Genomic DNA, 19,427 nt, shown 5'->3' on the forward strand with positions numbered 1-19,427 from the left:
TTACTTTTTTTTTTTTCCTTTTGGTACTGAGGATTGAACTCAGGGGTGCTTTACAGCTGAGTTACATCCCCATCCCTTTTAATTTTTTAAAGTTTTTTATTTTGAGACTCGTCTCACTAAATTACTGAGACTGGCCTCAAACTTGTATGCTTCCTCTCTCAGCCTCCCAAATCACTGGGATTACAGGTTTACACCACTGAGCCTGGCCTGTTCCTTTCATTCTCCATCATCTAATCTCTAGACCTGGATGGTAGTGACTATAGTCAGAAAGACAAGGCACTTGAAGCACTGAAATCAGAAAACAAATCTAAGTTGCACTTACTAAGACAGGACTGGGAATTCATATTTTTAGAAAGTGTTCTAACGAGATTAAGCCTTAATTTACCATAGAACTCAGTGAATCCAAATATGCTCTTTGGGACCTAGCATGCATTTCATCTGTACTCAGAGTCCAGTAAATGTGTTTATCCCCTAAGGATTGTGGTTAAGATTGCAGGAGTTCTCTAAGCCCCTGCAGTGTTTTCCATCCTGCCTAGCATTCCCTCACTGCCTCTCTTCACCTTTCTTGCACGAAAAGAGACCTGGGGTGACAGGAAATGGGGCTGTTCATCTGACATCACATGGCGTCTTCCTTATTTGCCCTTCATGTCTGCCACAGCCTCTGATGCTGGAACAGCCGAGTTACATTTTGTGAATGTTTTTATTTCACAGAAGACACACGTGATGGCAGTAAGCTTCTGATGATTTAAAGGTTTGATGGGTGCAGCTGTCTGGTAGCTCTTCGTCTTCCACAATCTTTTGACTAGAAAAAGGAATTCTAATGTGTTTTAATCATGCTGAGCAGCAAGGGTCAGGGGTTCCTTCACTTGGGTTTGTGTCTCTGGTTGTGTATATTCATACCTTCCTTTAAAGGTAGGTTTTATTTCTGCTTATCTCCTATAACCTTTTAGCTTCGTGTATTTACTCTTTTTCTCATTGTGCTTGAATAAGCAGATATGAACGATTCTAGGTAAATATATAAAGTGTCTGTATAGGAAGCAACGCTTTTATAACTGCTGATTAATCTGGTATTGATGAGTTCAGTTTAACTTGACAGAGGAAATTTTTGAGAGGTGGGGTGGGGAGCACAACGCTGTAAATCATTTTATTTTATTTTTCTAATTAAAATATAATAAGAACCATACAGTCTTCTATCTTTCTCTGCTGTGGATGTATTCTACTCATGGAATTGTAGGTATATTTAATATGTTTTTCAAAATGGTGATTTATTTGTTAGCTGATGATATTACTCAATCTATGAACCTTTCCATTTTGTAGGTACTTATTTTCATTTTGGAAAATAGGTCACTTGATTATGCTGAAATATTATCCTAAGAGTAAAATCATTCATTTTCAAAGTAAAAACTTAGAACGGCTGCTGAGCTGAGCAAAATCACATTTCCAGGTGCTGTTGGGTTTGCAGGGACTTGCTCTTCAACACTGATGGAGGGTTTACTTAAAATGTGTCAAAGGAGAGAAAATAGGTAACGAGGAGGATTTTTTTTCATTGTTGTCTTACAAAGAAATATTTTTATCATTGTTAGTTACTATAGTAAAAGTGACATTTGAAATTTCCCTCTCCTGTTAAAACTCTCAGTGTTTCAGGGTTTCCAATGCATTTTCCATGCCCCTCTTCTCTTGTGGTAATGTAATCATAGTTAGTCAGCTGTCTGTTTTTGCCTGATGAACTTTTCCAACCCTTTCAGTTTTATTTTATTTATTCTTTCAAGGTACAAATATCTTCAGAAAACTTGTGAAATTTCAGATGTCCAATTTGGATTCTGTAAGGAGAAATGTATTTAAATGAGGTTTTAATGGAATAAATTATGTCAAGTGATAGCATCGACTTACCTTTGATGCTTTAACTTATCTTGGAAAAGTACAGAGACACGTGTCACTATTGTCTTGAATTTAATGACTGAAAATGCTATCAAAAAACCTAATTTTAAATTATTCTTAAAACATTTTAACTAGATTTGCTTTACAAAACTTGTGTTCTTAAAATCTCCCAAATTATTGAATTTCAAATTTGGTTTTCAGAAGGAGATGGCTTGTGAAGACCTTAATGAATTGCCTATGTCAGTCTGCTTGGTGGAGTGTCCCCACCTCAACATCTTGTTGGCTGTAGACACAGATGTCAGTATTTTAGATCCGAAAGGGCAGGGCAGGGCTTTCCCTCCCTTGCCGGAAAGCTTCTAGCTCCACTGGTAGGACTAGAAGTTCAGCAACATAAACAGAAAGGCCAAGCCTCCTGTCTGTCTATCCTTCAGGGTTTGTGGTGCATTGGACTTTAAAAGTGTTCTTCCCAGCATTATTTTCTTTGATGTTGCCCTAGTTCTGGGATGTAGGCATAATTAATATTGTCTCCATCCTCAAGGGAAGCAGTGGAGGCTAAAGGGCGAGGTTCAGTGGGCACCGTGCCAGAGTGTGCAGGTGGAGCTGGTGACGGTGATGGGGCGCTGGTTGGTGGGCACAATGCACTCCTGGAGGGACCTGGTGACCGAAACGCCCCTGGCACCTCCCTCGTGCCAGCACCGGCTCTGAGTCCCTAACTCTTCCCTCTCTGGCCACGCAGGCTGTGCAGGATGTGCATCTGAGGAGAGACTCTTCCACAAACTGTTTTCTAATTATAACCGGTTCATCCGGCCCGTGGAAAACGTTTCCGATCCTGTCACCGTGTATTTTGAAGTGGCCATCACACAGCTGGCCAACGTGGTGAGTGTCAGGCGTTTGCCGCGTGTTCCTCTGGAGGCTCCGACTCCGATGTCAGAGAAGTCCCCACATTGGAGGGGACACTTTCTGCAGTAATGCTCTACTGGTTCACCTTAGATGGTGATTTTCTGGAACTGCTTTTGAGACCAGTTTATGAAACAAAGAAATGGAGGGAAGGTGAAGGAGACTTAGAAGAGCTGTACTTACCATGGACTGGGTTGTTGTAAATACAGAACTGAGCTGCATCTAGAGTCTGGGTGGCCCACTCACTGGACAGCATTGCTTCAAATCCCTGGTTAATGAGTCCTTTCAGGGTATTGTTCTGAAGATGGTGGGAGGTAACACTGAAAGCAGAGTTTGGCTACTAGTATCAAAGGTTTTTGTTGTTTTTTTAGGCACTGCTTAAATACAAGATGATCTTTTTTCCTTATGTAATGGAAATCTGAAATTTTGCAGTCTAGGAGTTTAGCACCAGGTGGCTTCATGATGTGAGCAATTGTGTGTTCAGTTGCCCAGGTTATGCACTGCACAACTCCAGGGGATGTCACTTACATGGGCTTTGATGATAAGAGCATAAGCCAAATATGGCAACAGTGACCAAGGTTCCTTCTATCTTTTTATTTCACTGTCTTTTGCATGTGACTTCTTCCCTTAGTGTTGCTTCATGTTCCAAGATAACTGCTGTCTTTCCTCTTATCACATTCATATTTTGGGCAAGAAGCAGGAGGAAGGGAGAAAAGGGTTAAAGAGGCACATACCAGACATTTGTGACCTCTTCAGGGAGCTTTCTTAGAAGTCCTCCCCACAACTTCTGCTTTCTGTCTTCATCCCCTCTTGTTGCCAGAGAAAGTTGGGAAAATAGCTTTTTTAAACTGAAATTTTACTGTTTGAAATAATTTGAATAAACCCAGTTATAAGAAATAATAGAGAAATTCCTTATGATTTGCCCATTTTCACTGACTAATCTCTCCTCCATTTCTAAATCAGTGTCATTACAAGAACATTACATAGACCTGGGTTGTGGCTCAGTAGGGAGTGCTCGTCTACCATGCATGAGGTGCTGGGTTTGATTCTCAGTAACACATAAAAATAAAATAAAGACATTGTGTCCATCTAAAACTAAAAGATAAATATTTTTTAAAAAATATTACATATACATAGAATATGTTGACTTGCAGCCTTGGCTCTTTTGCTTAGCGTTGTCTAAGTGTTGAGTGTATCAACGGTGTGTTCCTCACTGAGTAGTGTCCCATGGTACTGATGTACCAGAGTTCATTTAACCATTTGCTTGTTGAAGAACATTTGGGCTGATTCTAGTTCTTTGGTTTATTATGAATAAATCTGCTATGAACATTTGTGTAAAGGTTTTTGCATGAACACGAATCTTCATATCTCTAGGATTAATACCCAGGGGTACTGCATGGCTGAGTCACATGAGCCCCCAACTAGACCTTCAAGATGCAGAGAGCTCTATGTGAAAGTACATTTGTTGCCATGCAACCTGTCCTTGATCGCAAAGTCTTCTATCTTTCAGGGCAGGAGAATGTCTACTGTCCTGCCTCACAGAGATCCATAGCCAGTGTTCCTTATGGCTTGGCAGATCTGAAATGGCAAACTTCAACCCCTGGTAAAATTAGTAGCCAGCTTGGCCTTGTGGATCCATGTCTCTGAGTCTATTGCTGTGGACCCAGTATATTGGAAACTGTGACTCAAAACTTGCAATACAGCTGGAGCGTCACTTAATTCATTTTCTTCAGAAAGAAATGGATGATGGTCCCAAGGATGTGAGGTGGTATCCTGGGTCTCTGGTCTCCTCCAGGGGGGCTGTCTGATTACAGGGTACATGTTCATTGGTGGAGACTGGAACTGGATGGAGACTATGGCTTTCCAGGCGGGCTTCTGATCTAAATCGGTTGACACCTCGGAGGGTGTCCTTACCTCCACACACCAGCTCCATACTGAGGAAGTGTAGCAGGGGAGAAAGGGCTACTGCTAGAAGGGTATTATCAACTGATTTTAGCTCCCAGGACACAGGGTAGAACACTAGTTCAGAGAGGAAGCAGGCTTTGAAAGATGGTTGAAGTTTATGCCAGTTACCTCTAAGAACTTCCTGAAACGGAGACTGCAGAGCTTGTCTTTTCTTGACTGACATCTCATGGATTTATTGACATGACTCCTGCTCACCTCTGCAGATTGCAAAGTGACCCCTAGATTATCAGAATGCATTGACTTTAGGCTTGGGTCACTGTGAAACAATGCTGGCCACCGCCTGGCTAGTTCTGTGTTTTCTGGGATCAATAGGAAACCATGAATGTAACTGTTTTTGCTGATCTTTTTAAACCTTTGGACTTATCATGGCTTGACAACCCATTTGAAGGAGGAAACTTGCCTCTCTAGGAAAGGCAGTAGAGAGCATGAAATAAAAGAGGAGAAAACTGCAGAGTGCAGAGTGGCCCGGGGAACCAGGGCAGAAGGGTGTCTGAGCCTCAGTGCAGCGCCCTGAGCCTCAGTGGAGTTCATTTAGTCTAGAGGGTTCTTAGGTGCCTTGGGAAGCTGGGTTGGCTGAGCAAGTCTTGGGAATCAACTGCTGGCCACTGTCAACAGTCCTTGGACTACTGTGATATAAAATTACCCGTGATTCCAGATGAATCTTTGGTAACTTTCACACTGAGAGTTGGTAGCCACTTAGAAACTCATTATACTGAGGATATTGACCTGGAATGCTTTCTCTCCAAATAGCCTCATTTAAGAATCTGCTTAGACATTACTTCCTCAGGGAAGGCTTCTTTGGCCATCATATATATATATATATATATATATATATATATATATATATATGTGTGTGTGTGTGTGTGTAAATTTTATATTTCCCCAACTCCCAGCTAAGACACATGGAATCAGGACATTTTCCCATGTTACTTCTCTATTCCCAGTATTTACATAGCACATAATAGTTACTCAATAAAAATTTGTTTCATGAGTGATTGAAGGGGTGGCTTGGGTAGGGAAAAGGAATATGTAGTAGGTGGGTAGCAGATTCCAGCTCGGAAACTCCATGGTGAGCTGAGGCTGATTTTTTGGTAGATGCTGAGGTGAAAGCAAGGACCTGGGTTTGGGTATCTGTATCCTCTGCAATGCTTTCTCTCCCTATTTTCCAAGACTCTCTCTCCTCTTCTTCTTTTTTTCCTTTAATGGAGTCAGAAAACTTTATGGGTTATGGTGAGCAGAAAGACTTCAGACAGAAGGTGAGACCTAAATCAGCATAGACCGATTAAAGCCGCATTTCCTTTAAAGACCACAGCGTTGGGACCAGTTGTGGAAATATTGCATTTCTGGCTGCATGCTAAATAAATGTTGTTGTTGTTGTTGTTTGTTTTTGATATTTATTTTTTAGTTGTAATTGGACACAATACCTTTATTTTACTTATTTTTATTTGGTGCTGAGGATCAAACCCAGGGCCTTGCACGTGCTAGGCGAGCACTCTAGGGCTAAGCCACAATCCCAGCCCAATAAATGTTTTTTTAAATATTGCTTTTTTAGTCTTCTTGCTTTCCTTCATTAGCAAGAATCACTCAGATTCATCTCTCTTTAGTTGTGATTCTTGCTATAAGATCTAGCTCTATTAGCAAGTACATGTGAAGCTAAAAATATGTTTTCTTTTTCCCAGGATGAAGTAAACCAGATCATGGAAACCAATTTGTGGCTACGTCACGTATGTTTCCCTCTCTTTGAACTGTGGTCCTCACATGTCCACTCAATAATATCAGATGGATAGAACCCCCTGGCATGACCTCTTTCCATGCGCATCTTATGACAGACATTTCCTTCAGCTGACTTGATGTAGGCTTTCACAGGTGCAGAAACCTAGTGACAAATGTCTCCCTGACATAGAGACTTTCTGTTTTCTGCTTTCTAATCTCCTATTTTTAACTTGGGCTTCATATTCTGATGCTTGCTCACTCCTTGATCTCTGCTGCCCCAGGCCTGGGGAGGTCAGTAGCTGAGATCCCTACCAGCTGACTCTATCAGTTATATTGTCTCCTCACTTAAAAAAACTTGATAACTTTACACAGATTTGGAAACAAACTCATCATCACCCACAGTTTTCATATTAGAAATGGGTTACTACTAAAGTTTGACTATAGTTCATGGGACATGGATGTCCAGCCTATAACCTCAACCAGCTAACTAACAATGAATAGAAAATTACCTAGTTAAATATTGTCCCCAAAATCAACTCAACTATTTAGCCCCCTGTTCCCCATGTATATAATTTCCCAACTTTCGCTAGAAACTCTGCACTCTTCAAATAATAATTTATTTTTTTTAAAAAAAATCTGTTGATCCAACATAAGGTTAGCATTGGAAGATAGTTATTTAAAATTTTTTAAATTATTTTTATTCATTTCAGATCTGGAATGATTATAAATTGCGCTGGGATCCAATGGAATATGATGGCATTGAGACTCTTCGTGTTCCAGCGGATAAGATTTGGAAGCCTGACATTGTTCTCTATAACAAGTATGGGTGTCTGACAGTCATGGTCTCTTTTCCAAGTTACTTTTGGCACATGCCAATCCACAGGGAGTCGTATTGATGTGTCTGATTTATTTTACAGTGCTGTTGTTGATTTCCAAATCGAAGGCAAGACAAAAGCCCTTCTTAAATACGACGGCATGATCACCTGGACCCCACCAGCTATTTTTAAGAGTTCCTGTCCTATGGATATCACCTTCTTCCCTTTTGATCATCAAAATTGTTCCCTGAAGTTTGGTTCCTGGACCTACGATAAAGCTGAAATTGATCTTCTAATCGTTGGCTCTAAAGTAGACATGAATGACTTTTGGGAAAACAGTGAATGGGAAATTGTTGATGCCTCTGGCTACAAGCATGACATAAAATACAACTGTTGCAAAGAGATATACACAGACATAACCTATTCCTTCTACATTCAGAGATTGCCAATGTTTTACACCATTAATCTGATCATCCCCTGTCTCTTTATTTCATTTCTGACCGTGTTGGTCTTTTACCTTCCTTCAGACTGTGGTGAAAAAGTGACACTTTGCATCTCGGTTCTGCTTTCCCTGACTGTGTTTTTGCTGGTCATTACAGAAACCATCCCGTCCACCTCTCTTGTGATCCCTCTGGTGGGTGAGTATCTGCTGTTCACCATGATCTTTGTCACACTATCCATTGTGGTGACCGTGTTTGTGTTAAACATACACTATCGCACCCCTACAACACACACCATGCCCAGATGGGTGAAGACAATTTTCCTCCAGCTGTTTCCACAGATCTTGATGATGAGGCGGCCTCTGGACAAGATGAAGGAAAAAAGTTCCAAGCAAAATCCCGAAGGTCTTTCAGGTAAGCCTGTCAAGGTCAGGTTTGCTAATAGCAGAGAACCTAAACTTCTGAAGGAATGCTGCCACTGTCATAAGTCAAGTGGGGCAGCCACCAGCAAGAGAAGATTAAGTCATCAGCCTTCACAATGGGCAACAGAGAATTTGGAGCACTCTCCTGAAGTTGAAGATGTGATTGATAGTGTGCAATTCATAGCAGAAAATATGAAGAGCCACAATGAAACAAAGGAGGTAAATGCACATCTCCTCTCATTTAAAGACTTAGATCCTCAGTGTGAGTTGTGTTTGTAAGAGAGTCGGGCAGCTTTGTTATTATGCAGTTACTGGTGGACTGACCTAGGGGTCAGAGCAAATCTCCACCAACTGAGGTAAACCTCAAATCTCAAACTGGTTAAAATGCATGTCCAGGGCAACCTTGGTTAGCTAAACCAAGAACCCTTGCACAAGAAATGGTGACAAATTGAAGTGTGGAAAGGGAAAAGCTGCCTCCAGAGGGGAAGAACTGACCGCAGAGCTTTGCAGCCTCCAAGTGGTGGGAGAAGGTGTGTGAGCTCCAGTGTTCAGCAACTCCAATCCCGCTTGTTCTACTTGCGATGGATTGAATGAGCCTTGGGGATATTTTTAGTATCCACATATTCTGCTTCTGGTGCCCAGAGTCTAACTATAGAAGCACACAGCCTTCCCTCATTCTCCAAGGAGAGAGCTCAAGGAAATCATGCCAGTTTTCCGCTCCAGAAGGATGACGAGCTCAGGGCAGCTGAAAACTTGTGCAGGCATCTGGGTTTATTTTACATGACAGATGCTGGCATCCATATCTCTAGTGAAAGGATATTGTGAGAGCTAATGTGCACCCCGTGGGTGCAGGGGCAGATACTAGGAATGCCTGCTATCTAGGGTAAAAAGTCTGGAAAAACTCACCTTCGGGGTGGCACTTTGTAAAATCTAGGAGAGAGAGCATTCCTGTTGACTTAATTGCCACCAGGAAGGGCTCTCAAGACACAGCTGCAGAGACTTTGCAGTTTGAAAAGCTGCTCTTCCTGCTCAGAGGGTCCTCAACAGTACCTCAGGGCTTCCACTCCCCCCACTGCATGCTTCACACCCACTCCCCAGGCTTGCCATGGGGTCGGTGGTGCCAATGACAACAGTTGAGCTATCTAGCAGCTGCTTCTTGGGAGTGTTTCTTGTAGTCGGGAAAAATCTTTTGTGACCTAGGGATTCCTGGCTCATCAGGTCTTCTGCATACTCTCTAGCCAGCTCCACGAGGTACCCATGGAGACACATCCACCCTCTTCAGACAAAACAAAATTTCTTTCATTTTTTTGGGGGGTGAGAGGTGGTAACCAGGGATTGAACTCGGGGGCACTAGACCACTGAGCCACAACCCCAGCCCTCAAAACAAAATTTCTTATAGGTACTACTTAGAAGGCATGGGTTAACAAAAATGCCACCAACATTTGTTTTTAAAAGTACTGGGGAAATCTTTGAAAAAGAAAACGTATGGAGCCGGGCATGATGGCATACGCCTGTAATCCCAGCAGCTTTGGAGGCTGAAGCAGGAGGATCATGAGTTCAAAGCCAGCCTCAGCAATGGCGAGGTGCTATTGGTGAGACCCTATCTCTAAATAAAAAAATACAAAATGGGGCTGGGGAACTGGCTCAGTGGTTGAGTGCCTCTGAGCTAGTTCAATCCCCAGTACAAAAAAAAAAAAAAACTTATGAAACAGAAGATGCTTCCTTATGATTTTTATTTTTAAAAATAGCTTTGACTTTTTGTTTGTATTTCAGGTAGAAGATGACTGGAAATATGTGGCCATGGTGGTAGACAGAATATTTCTTTGGATATTTATAATTGTCTGTGTGTTTGGAACCGCGGGACTATTTCTACAGCCGCTATTTGTGAACACAGGAAAATCTTAACATGTCTTTTCTCTTAGAAACTCACAGACTCTATATTTGTTCTGTATTCCTTACCACAGGAAAGGCCAAGTCCCCCATCTATTGAAACTGAAGACTACCTGGAAAAAAGAGGAGTATATTGCAAATTTAGGGGTTGAAATGTAGCACAGGGGAGTACATTAAGATGTTTTATTACACACTAAAGCACACAACTGGCAGCGCCCATAAACTAACAGTGTCAGGTCAGCTTCTCTTGTCTATACACATTGGTTTTCCAGGGACATGAATGACATGTGGTCAAACCATGTAGTAAACATAAAGCCACACTGAAAAGAGATTCTGTTGTATCTCCTCAGTTTATGCTGTTGATTAGTGTAATGACACATGAGATGTGAAATGCTGATCCTTTGACCTTGTTGACATTTGCAACACTTGTGAACTCTCGCATCCTTGCTTTCTTATGCATGTCCATGTAATATAGTTCACACGCTTCAGCATTATTTGACACACAAATTGGTTAAAGGCAATAGATAAGAGTTTATCTTAGCAGACTCTGTTTAATTAACATTTGGTTTAGTAAGCTTTCTGTTATGTGACAAAGTACCTGAGATAATCAGCTTAAATGGAGGAAAAATTTATTTTGGCTCATGGTTTCAGAGGTTTTAGTACATGGTCACCTGGCCCTGTTGCCTCTGGGCCTATGAGACACTACATCATGGTGGAAGCATCTTGTGGAGGAGGCCTGCTTACCTCATGGAATCTGCAAAGCAAAGAGAAGGGCTGAGGTTCCCAAATCTTCTTCAGGGGTATGCCTCCAGTGACCTAACTTTCTCCCTCTGAGCCCCACCACCTAAAATTCCATAATCTCCAAATAATGCTGAGGACCTAGTCTTTAACATGAGCCTTTGAAGGACGTACCAGATCCAAGCCACAGCAGTGTTGACCTGTTCAACTCTGAGATAGGCATTGCCAGGGTAAAAAAAAAAAAAAAAAAAAAAAAGAGGCTCCTTTCCCCCAAGACCTTACAGCTATTTCAGAAAAGTCAGCTATACAAAGCTCTGCAGGATCAGATATTGGCGAATATCACCAGAGCAATCAAAACAGGGGGACCGGATGTGGTTGACTGGAAAAACCTGGAACAACTCCTGTTGTGTGTCAAATAAAAATGGTGTTTTTCTAGTCTTATCAACACTTTCCATTTTTCCATTGTGCAGAGGTTGAAAATAAAGTTATTTCTTCTGTAAGAAATTATAATCTTATACTTTTTGGAGCAATTACTTTTCTTACAGGCAGAACCTTGAAAATTCTGTTTTATTCCACTTGAATTACTTCTTGTATAAATATTATTATAGCAATTTTAAAGATCTGTTTTAAAGCAGAAAATAATACATCTACTCTAACAGAGGAACGAATGCCATTTGGCTTTTCCCCTTCTATTCTTTGTCCATATGCATAGATGATTCTATATTTCAATTTTACCTTTTAATGTCACTTCCTCAAATAATATTATCAACATTTCATTCATGATATTACACAGTCTTGAGGTATCATTTTTGTGACAGCATACTCTCTGTTGGGTTGATACCCAACAGATTCTAAAAGTAGAATGATTTTACTACCACTCTGTGAATTCTTCCTTGTCTGTTTTCTATTAGAGGTACCATGTAGTATGCCAGGCAGAGGTTTTGAATAGGAATTATTCTATTTTAAATTATTTTTACTCCCTCCATCTGTGCGCTTATACCTATATTTTGTCTTCCTGTAGTCAAAAGAAAAAATTACAACCATTTCAGTTTAAATATTTAAATATCTTAATTGGTTTTTGTTTGAAATTCTAGAATCAGATAACACCTCATTTCACAAAATAGAATAGAATAGAATTAATTAGCCAAGCAGAGGAGGCTAATTTCATAGATAGAAAAAGACTGAGGAAATCAGAAATAGAGAAGGAAAAAAAGCAGATTGATCATTTCAAAGTTATTTTTCTTGTAAAGGGTAAAGCGAAGGGGCTTCCCTATTGTGAGGGCTAACACTGGCCTGTTTGGGGATTCGATTATTATTTCTCAGTCTCCTGATTTCATGAAATGTCAAGTAAGCACTTCAGTTTCAGTTCGGCCATGTGGAACTTTAGCACAAGTGACTCCATTTTGGTTTGACCTGTTGGACCTTAAGCAGAAGCTCAGTACAAACCAATGGCCTCCTATAAATCTTACTGACCACTATCTCCACAGAGTTGGTTATTCAGTACTTTATTTTTTTACCATTAAGTCAAATCACCATTTAATTTTACTAAAAACTTTTAAATTGTAGTAAAACTCTCACAACATAATTTACCATTTTAACTAATTTTAAGAATATAGTCCAGTGGTATTAAATTTATACCCACTGTTTTGCAACTATCACCACCATCTGTCTCTAGGACACTGTGTCTTGTAAATCCAAACTCTGTATCTATCAAACAATAACTCCCTGTTGTTATTGTTTTGCCCCCAGTTATTGGCAACCACCATCTACTTTTCATTTCTATGGATTTCACTACTCTAGGTAATTCCTTTAAGTGGAAACATGGATTATTTATCTGTTTGTGACAGGCTTATCCATTAGCATACCATCTTGAAGGTTGACCCATTTATGGTGTGGCATGTGACAGGATGTCTTTTTCAGGATGAATCATATTTTGTTAAATGCACATACCACACTTTATGAATCCATCGGTGGATGCTTGAATTGCGTCTACCTTTTGGCTATTGTGAATAATGTTGCTATGTACATGGGCTTAGAAATATCTCTTCAAGTCCCTGTTTTCAATTCTTTGTGGTACAAACTCCAAAGTGAAATTACTAGATTACATGGTTATTCTATTTTCAACTTTTTGAGGAAACATCATACTAATTTTTACCATAGCTGCACCATTTTATATTTCCTCCAACAGTTCACAGGTTTTCAATTTCTGTGTATCTTTTGCCAATACTTTTTTTAATATTTATTTTTTAGTTTTAGATGGACACAATATCTTCATTTTATTTTTGTGTGGTGCTGAGGATCGAAGCCAGTGCCTCACGCATGCCAGGCGAGCGCACTACCACTTGAGCCACATCCCAAGCCCAATACTTTTTCTTAATTTTAAATTTATTTTTTACAGTAGCCATCCTGATGGAAATGGGGTGACATCTCATTGTGGTTTTTATTTGCATTTCACTAATGATTAGTGATGCTGAGCATCTTTTCATGTGCTTATTTGCTATTTCATGTGCTTATTTCTGTATATATGCTTTGAAAAAATGTCTACTCAAGTCCTTTATCTATTTTTTAATTGGATTGTTTGGGGTTTCTTTTTAATTGTTGTTGTTAAATTATACGGGTGTTTTTATATAGTCAGTAGATTAATTCCCTATCAGATATAAAGACAAGAATTTTGGGCTGGGGATATAGCTCAGTTGGTAGAGTGCTTACCTTGCAAGTACAAGGCCCTGGGTTCAATCCCCAGCACCGCAAAAAAAGAAAAAAAAAGAATTTTAAGAATTGCATTGTAGGAAAGTGGGAAGAATTTGCTTTCAGCCATGAGCAAGAAAACTCCATCCTGACTTCTTAATACCTGAACACTCTAATGCTTGAATATACCTGGGTTTTCCAGCCCAGGTCAGAAGTTTCTTGGAACTCCCAGAATAAACAAACCAGGAACACATTTTAAAAAGAAATGAAATAATATGTGAGAAAAGGGCAGTTAAGGCATTTGTTTAGAAGAATTATTGAAATATTAGATTGAAAATTTGTAAAGGGATGTGAAAGGGTAAAACATTAAAGATATTTTTGTTAGTTGAAATTTTTGCCTTTTATAATTAATTTAAAATTCTTTTATGGGGCTGAGGTTGTGGCTCAGTGGTAGAGCACTAGCCTAGCGCATTTGAGGCACTGAGTCCAGCCCTCAGCACCACATAAAATAAATAAATAAAATAAAGGTATTGTGTCTAATTTCAACTTAAAATTTAAAAAAATAAAATTCTTTTATGATTTCAACATCAACATTGATGTGTATACATCTGTGAATGAGTGTGTTCACATACCAATGCACACACATCAGGAAGTGTCTATGTACTTAAACTATAGAATCAATGACCTTTAGACATGTAACACAACTTGCAGATATTTAGCCCAATTCTCTTTTTTTTGTACCAGAGAATGAACCCATGGATGCTTAACCACTGAGCCACATCCCCAGTCCTTTTTTATATTTTACTTAGAGACAGAGTCTCACTGAGCTGTTTGGCACCTCACTTATCTGCTGAGGCTGGCTTTGAACTCGAAATCCTTCTGCCTCAGGCTCCTGAGTTGCTGGGATTACAGGTGTGAACCCAACTCTTTTTTAATTCTTTACTCTCAAGAGGTAAGTTGGCTTGCTCATGATCACATAGCTAAAGAGCAACAAATTCAACAGTAGAACATAATCTCCTGACTTTTAAACCATTGCTCATGAGATGGAACAGAAGAAAATAAGAACTCAATTGAGAGGGCTCATGTCTTCCCTTTCCAGCCCCAAGGGACCAGAGAACATCTATTTGGGATGTCCTCAACAGGCCCAACCTTCTCCAGGGTTTAAGGTGCACCTCTTGTGTGTCATGAGAGGACAAAGCAATAGTAATGGATACTACATGTGATACATACCCATTTCTTCCCTCTTTGACTTTGGAATTACTATCTCAATGCTTCTGTAGTACTCAGCTGCTATAGATTGTTTCTGTCCTCACACTTGTGTTAAAATTGTAACTTCCAATAATGTGGTATTAGGAGGTGGGACCTTAAGGAGGAAATTAGGTCATGAATGGATTACTGCCCTTATAAAAGAGACTCGGGAGAGCTTTTTTACCCCCACTATGTGAGAATGCAGGGAGAAGATGACCATCTACGAATCAGAAAGTGACTGGACCCTGATCAAATACCAGAGCTGATAGTCACTTGATCTTGGACTTCCAAATCTATGAGAAATAAATTTCTGTTGTTTATAAGTCATCTAGTGTATGATATTTTTGTTACAACAGACTACACGTACATATACACTTTCTAGATGGTGTTTGGAAATGTCTAAAAGGGCATTTTTGGCTATTGCAATGAGTAGGGATGCTATTGTCACTCAGGGCCCCCTGCCTGGGGGCTAACAATAAAAATCACCCTGTATTGTATGGATAAGCCAATGTAGAATTTTCCTTTGAAATAACCCCAAGACTCCCCTGTGAAACAATGCACCTGGCTTAAAGTCCCACATTCAACTACCACACCTTCACTGGGCACTTTCTGGTGGCAGGATTATCTGTCCTGCTAGAGTAAAAAAGGATGGATCCCTCCCCACTCCTTTTTGTCACCCTGAGGGTAGAATTTTACAGATGAAGAGGACCTTCATCTATAAATCAGATATGATTACAGCACTTTTTTCATGAGGCTGATTTTAGAAGGTTTTCTGAGCAATTGTTAATCCTTCTATTATTTTCCCTTGAATTCTGCAACCTCTGGCCTCACTGGAACTCCTCTGGTTGCCAGGGCTCAGGCCATCCTTGTACATTCTGGTGGGCAAGTCTAGTTCTACGACAGGCTGTTCTGACTGCCCGCCAATGGTTAAACCTGCCCAGAGCTATAGAAATCTACATCCGTGGATAGATTGCTGCTCTTTTCTAGATTTCCCAAAGCTAAGATTGTGTCCATGAGTCAAACATGTTATATTACTTTTGTTTTCATAATTACCTTATTATTGACAAACTGAAAAGAAAGTCTTAATACAAAGAAGAAATACATGCCGGGTTAAACAGAAGCCATAGTCATCCTGGCTGATAAATGAATGAATTTGTTTTAACACATAATAGGAAGTGCTTCAGAGAAAGAATTTTAACACAATCAAAAGATCCAACCCAGGGGCTGGGATTGTGGCACAGTGGGAGAGCGCTTGCCTAGCATGTGTAAAGCCCTGGGTTCGATCCTCAGCACCACATAAAGATAAATAAATAAAGGTATTGTGTCCATCTACAACTAAAAAATATTTTTAAAAAAGATCCAACCCAGCATAGAATTGAAATAATGACTCTTGGGAAATCATAGTGTTCCATTGTGGCTCATTAGACACCATCTTTAAAGTGAATGAGAAATAGGTAAGAGTCTTTATAATGTAGCTATGTGCCATGACCACAGGCTGTGTACAAAATTTTATAGCAGAAAGACCAGACTATCATTTCTTTAATCCAGTAATTAATCTTATCACTAATGTATGCAATAACCAGATAGAATAAGGTACAATACAAACTCCACATTATCATCTCTGATGTATTCTTGCAAAAATTATTGAACTAGAATTATAGTTTGGAATTATAGTTTGAGTTACAAGTGTCTCTTTCAGATTACAGGAAAGACAGGAGACAGAGGAACAAGCTAAATGACATCAGACGCAAGCAAGTAGAGAAATCCCCAAATCAAGACATTCTTGAGATCCACTCTTTTTAACAAGCCAGTACCAAATAAGTGATCAAAATAGAGTTAAGAGGCAGGACAATGTTGTTCTGACTTGAATCTTATTTTATTCTTTCCATATTTTTTATTTGTGCATTAGAGTTGTATACAATGATGGAATTTGTTGTTACATACTCATATATGCACACAATTTAATGATATGATTTGGCCAATATCATTCCCCAGCACTTGAATCCTATTTTAGACCAGTTAACTTTAAAATCAAGATTTTTTTTTTAGACAGGGAAACTTAAATTTAGAATTATTGATTTTATTAACTATATTGTTATTTTAATTTTTTTCTTTCTTTTTTTTTTGCAGTATTAGGGACTAAACCCAGGGGTGTTTCCCCACCCTGCTATATCCCCAGCCCTGTTCATGTTTTATTTTAAGACAGGGTCTTGCTGAGTTGAAGAGACTGTCCTCAAATTTAGATCCTCTTGCTTCACCCTCCTAGTTGCTGAGATTATAGTATGTACCACTGCACCTAGTTGAAATATTTTTTTAATATAAGAAAATGTTTTTCTAAAGTGCATACTAAAGTATATACACACAGAGCTAGAAATGTTGGGAGGGGCTGAACAAGAGCACAAATTTGTCTCCATTTTAGACAATCCAATTCAAAGATTCTGGTACTGTTTTAATTAACAAATATTAATTAAGCCTTGATTATGTGCTCATCTTAAATCTAATGACATGTTAGTGATATAATGGAGGACATGCTGGCATAGCTAAGGAAATAAAGGTTCACTTCATAAATACTAAAGAATCATCATGTTCTAACCATACAGTATAGACTGAAAAGTTCACAAGCTTCCAGAAACACTCAGTGTGGGCCATGTGTTTTGTAAAGGCTTCACAAGGAGGTGGGGTGGGGTGAGGTGAACAGTGATCTGAAGGATGAGAATTTAGGAAGCTCTCATGTGTCCCTGTGTGTGCCTATACATGTGTGTCCTGCATGCTCACATGTGTGGTAGAGATTAATATAGAAGCATCTACTTGGGATCAGTTGGCAAATTTTGCCCATAGATTTTCCTTGCTATAAATATTTGATCGCCTTCCATTTCCATGCGATCAAATATTTATAGCAAGGAGAGGAAAGGAGGGGTAAGACAAGATAATACAAATCGAAGAAATGATTTACAGTAGAAGGGGTAGAGAGAGAAAAGGGGAGGGGAGGGGAGGGGAGGGGGGATAGTAGAGAATAGGACAGACAGCAGAATACATCAGACACTAGAAAGGCAATTGGTCAATCAATGGAAGGGTAACTGATGTGATACAGCAATCTGTATACGGGGTAAAATTGGGAGTTCATAACCCACTTGAATCAAACTGTGAAATATGATGTATTAAGAACTATGTAATGTTTTGAACGACCAACAATAAAAAAAAATAAATATTTGAAATTAAAATTTCTATGCTTTAATGTTACCTTTTTTATTGGTTGTTCAAAACATTACAAAGCTCATGATATATCATCTTTCATACATTTGACTCAATTGGATTATGAACTCCCATTTTTACCCCAAATACAAATTGCAGAATCACATCGGTTACACACTCACATTTTTACATAATGCCCTATTAGTAAATGTTGTATTCTGCTGCCTTTCCTATCCCCTACTATCCCCCCTCCCCTCCCCACCCATCATCCCTCTCTACCTCATCTGCTGTTGTTCAATTCTCTCCCTTGTTTCCCTTAATGTTATCTTTTATATTTACTCTCCTAGGGCTATTATAATATATAAATATTTATCCTTTTCCATGTTTGAGACCATAATCATCTTCCCCCCCAGCTGTAATGGGGCTTAAGCTGCATGCATACATCTAAATGTTTGATCTCTGCATCTGTAATAAGAAAGAGGGTTGCTGTGGAAAGTGTTTCATGCTGCTATTTGTCAATTTACTGCTGAATCCATACCTAAACACATTTATCTAATTGAATAGTGTATTTTACTTAGCAAACTAATGAATTAAAGGCAATAACTTTTTAAAAATTGTTGATTGATTTGATATTGATAAATGGATTTGTGTGTGTGTGTGTGTGTGTGTGTGTCTGTGTGTCTGTGTGTGTGTCTGGTGCTAGGGAATGAATCCAAGGCCTCCCATATGCCAGATAAGTGCATCACCATTGAGCTACACCCAATAATATTTTAAATAAAAGGGACAATAATTACTTGTCCTTTGAATGCACAAACCCATCAAGGCTGTAAGGACAGAATTCTTGCTTTTCAACAAAATGCATTCCTGCAAATCCTGTCCTAATGTAGCCATAAAGCAGCTTATTTTATCCCAAAGGAACAAAGTTGCAATTAGAAGAGTGTGTGTGGTTTAAAATGGTGAAAGCTTCAGTATAAATCTCCAAAGTACAGACTTTTAGAGCAGAGAAGTGCTTCACAGGTCATAGGGCATAACCTTTTATTACTGACCAAGAAACTGAAACTCATATTGGACAAATAACTAGTCTGAAGCCCCATGGCTCACACAGATAGCTCATGACTGGCCTAGAACCTAAGAGTCCTAAAGCCCTGATTTTTGTTTACTATGTTTCCTCCTCTTTAAAAAAATCCAGCAAAACATGCAGAAGAGTAATGAATATGTGGATCATATGAAGAGCCCAGTGTTCAATGTTTGTATGTAGTACACAAAAATACGGTACAAAATTTGGTATAAATTGAAAACATAATACATTGTTCATGCTAAATACTGTGTTTAAAATATAACCTTCAAAGACATATAAATGTGAGTTCTTTTTTTAAATTCTATAATTGCTTTTGAGGATGGTTCGAATGGCATGAATCTCTTGAAAAGTCCAGGCTATTTTTTAAAATTCTGTTATTTCTGTTTACTATATATATATTTGTTCTAAGAATAAAGCATATCTGAGCATTTCGTAGGTCTAGAAAAGGGAGCCATACAAGAGA

At 39.2% G+C, this 19,427-nt stretch overlaps 1 protein-coding gene across 2 annotated transcripts; it reads left to right on the top strand.

The window, feature by feature from the left end:
* Positions 1-833: 833 nt before the first annotated feature.
* On the top strand, positions 834-10,035 carry LOC144250158 (neuronal acetylcholine receptor subunit alpha-6-like). Of its 2 annotated transcripts, XM_077792662.1 has the most exons (6): positions 834-912; positions 2,615-2,754; positions 6,420-6,464; positions 7,164-7,273; positions 7,371-8,349; positions 9,904-10,035. In XM_077792662.1, the coding sequence occupies exons 1-6, from the start codon at positions 834-836 to the stop codon at positions 10,033-10,035; spliced, it is 1,485 nt and encodes a 494-aa protein (XP_077648788.1). The 2 variants fall into 2 exon arrangements, with proteins under 2 accessions (XP_077648788.1, XP_077648789.1); XM_077792663.1 differs by lacking the exon at positions 6,420-6,464.
* The last annotated feature ends 9,392 nt before the right edge of the window (positions 10,036-19,427 follow it).

The sequence above is a fragment of the Urocitellus parryii genome, chromosome 14, assembly GCF_045843805.1.
Source record: "Urocitellus parryii isolate mUroPar1 chromosome 14, mUroPar1.hap1, whole genome shotgun sequence".
Classification (NCBI taxonomy): Eukaryota; Metazoa; Chordata; class Mammalia; order Rodentia; family Sciuridae; genus Urocitellus; species Urocitellus parryii.

Excerpts from the sequence above, each read along its gene's own strand:
- LOC144250158 (XM_077792662.1), top strand. The coding sequence starts at position 834 with ATGCTGAGCAGCAAGGGTCAGGGGTTCCTTCACTTGGGTTTGTGTCTC. Across the intron at positions 6,465-7,163 it reads CCAATTTGTGGCTACGTCAC|ATCTGGAATGATTATAAATT; the intron begins GTATGTTTCCCT and ends TATTCATTTCAG. Across the intron at positions 7,274-7,370 it reads GACATTGTTCTCTATAACAA|TGCTGTTGTTGATTTCCAAA; the intron begins GTATGGGTGTCT and ends TTTATTTTACAG.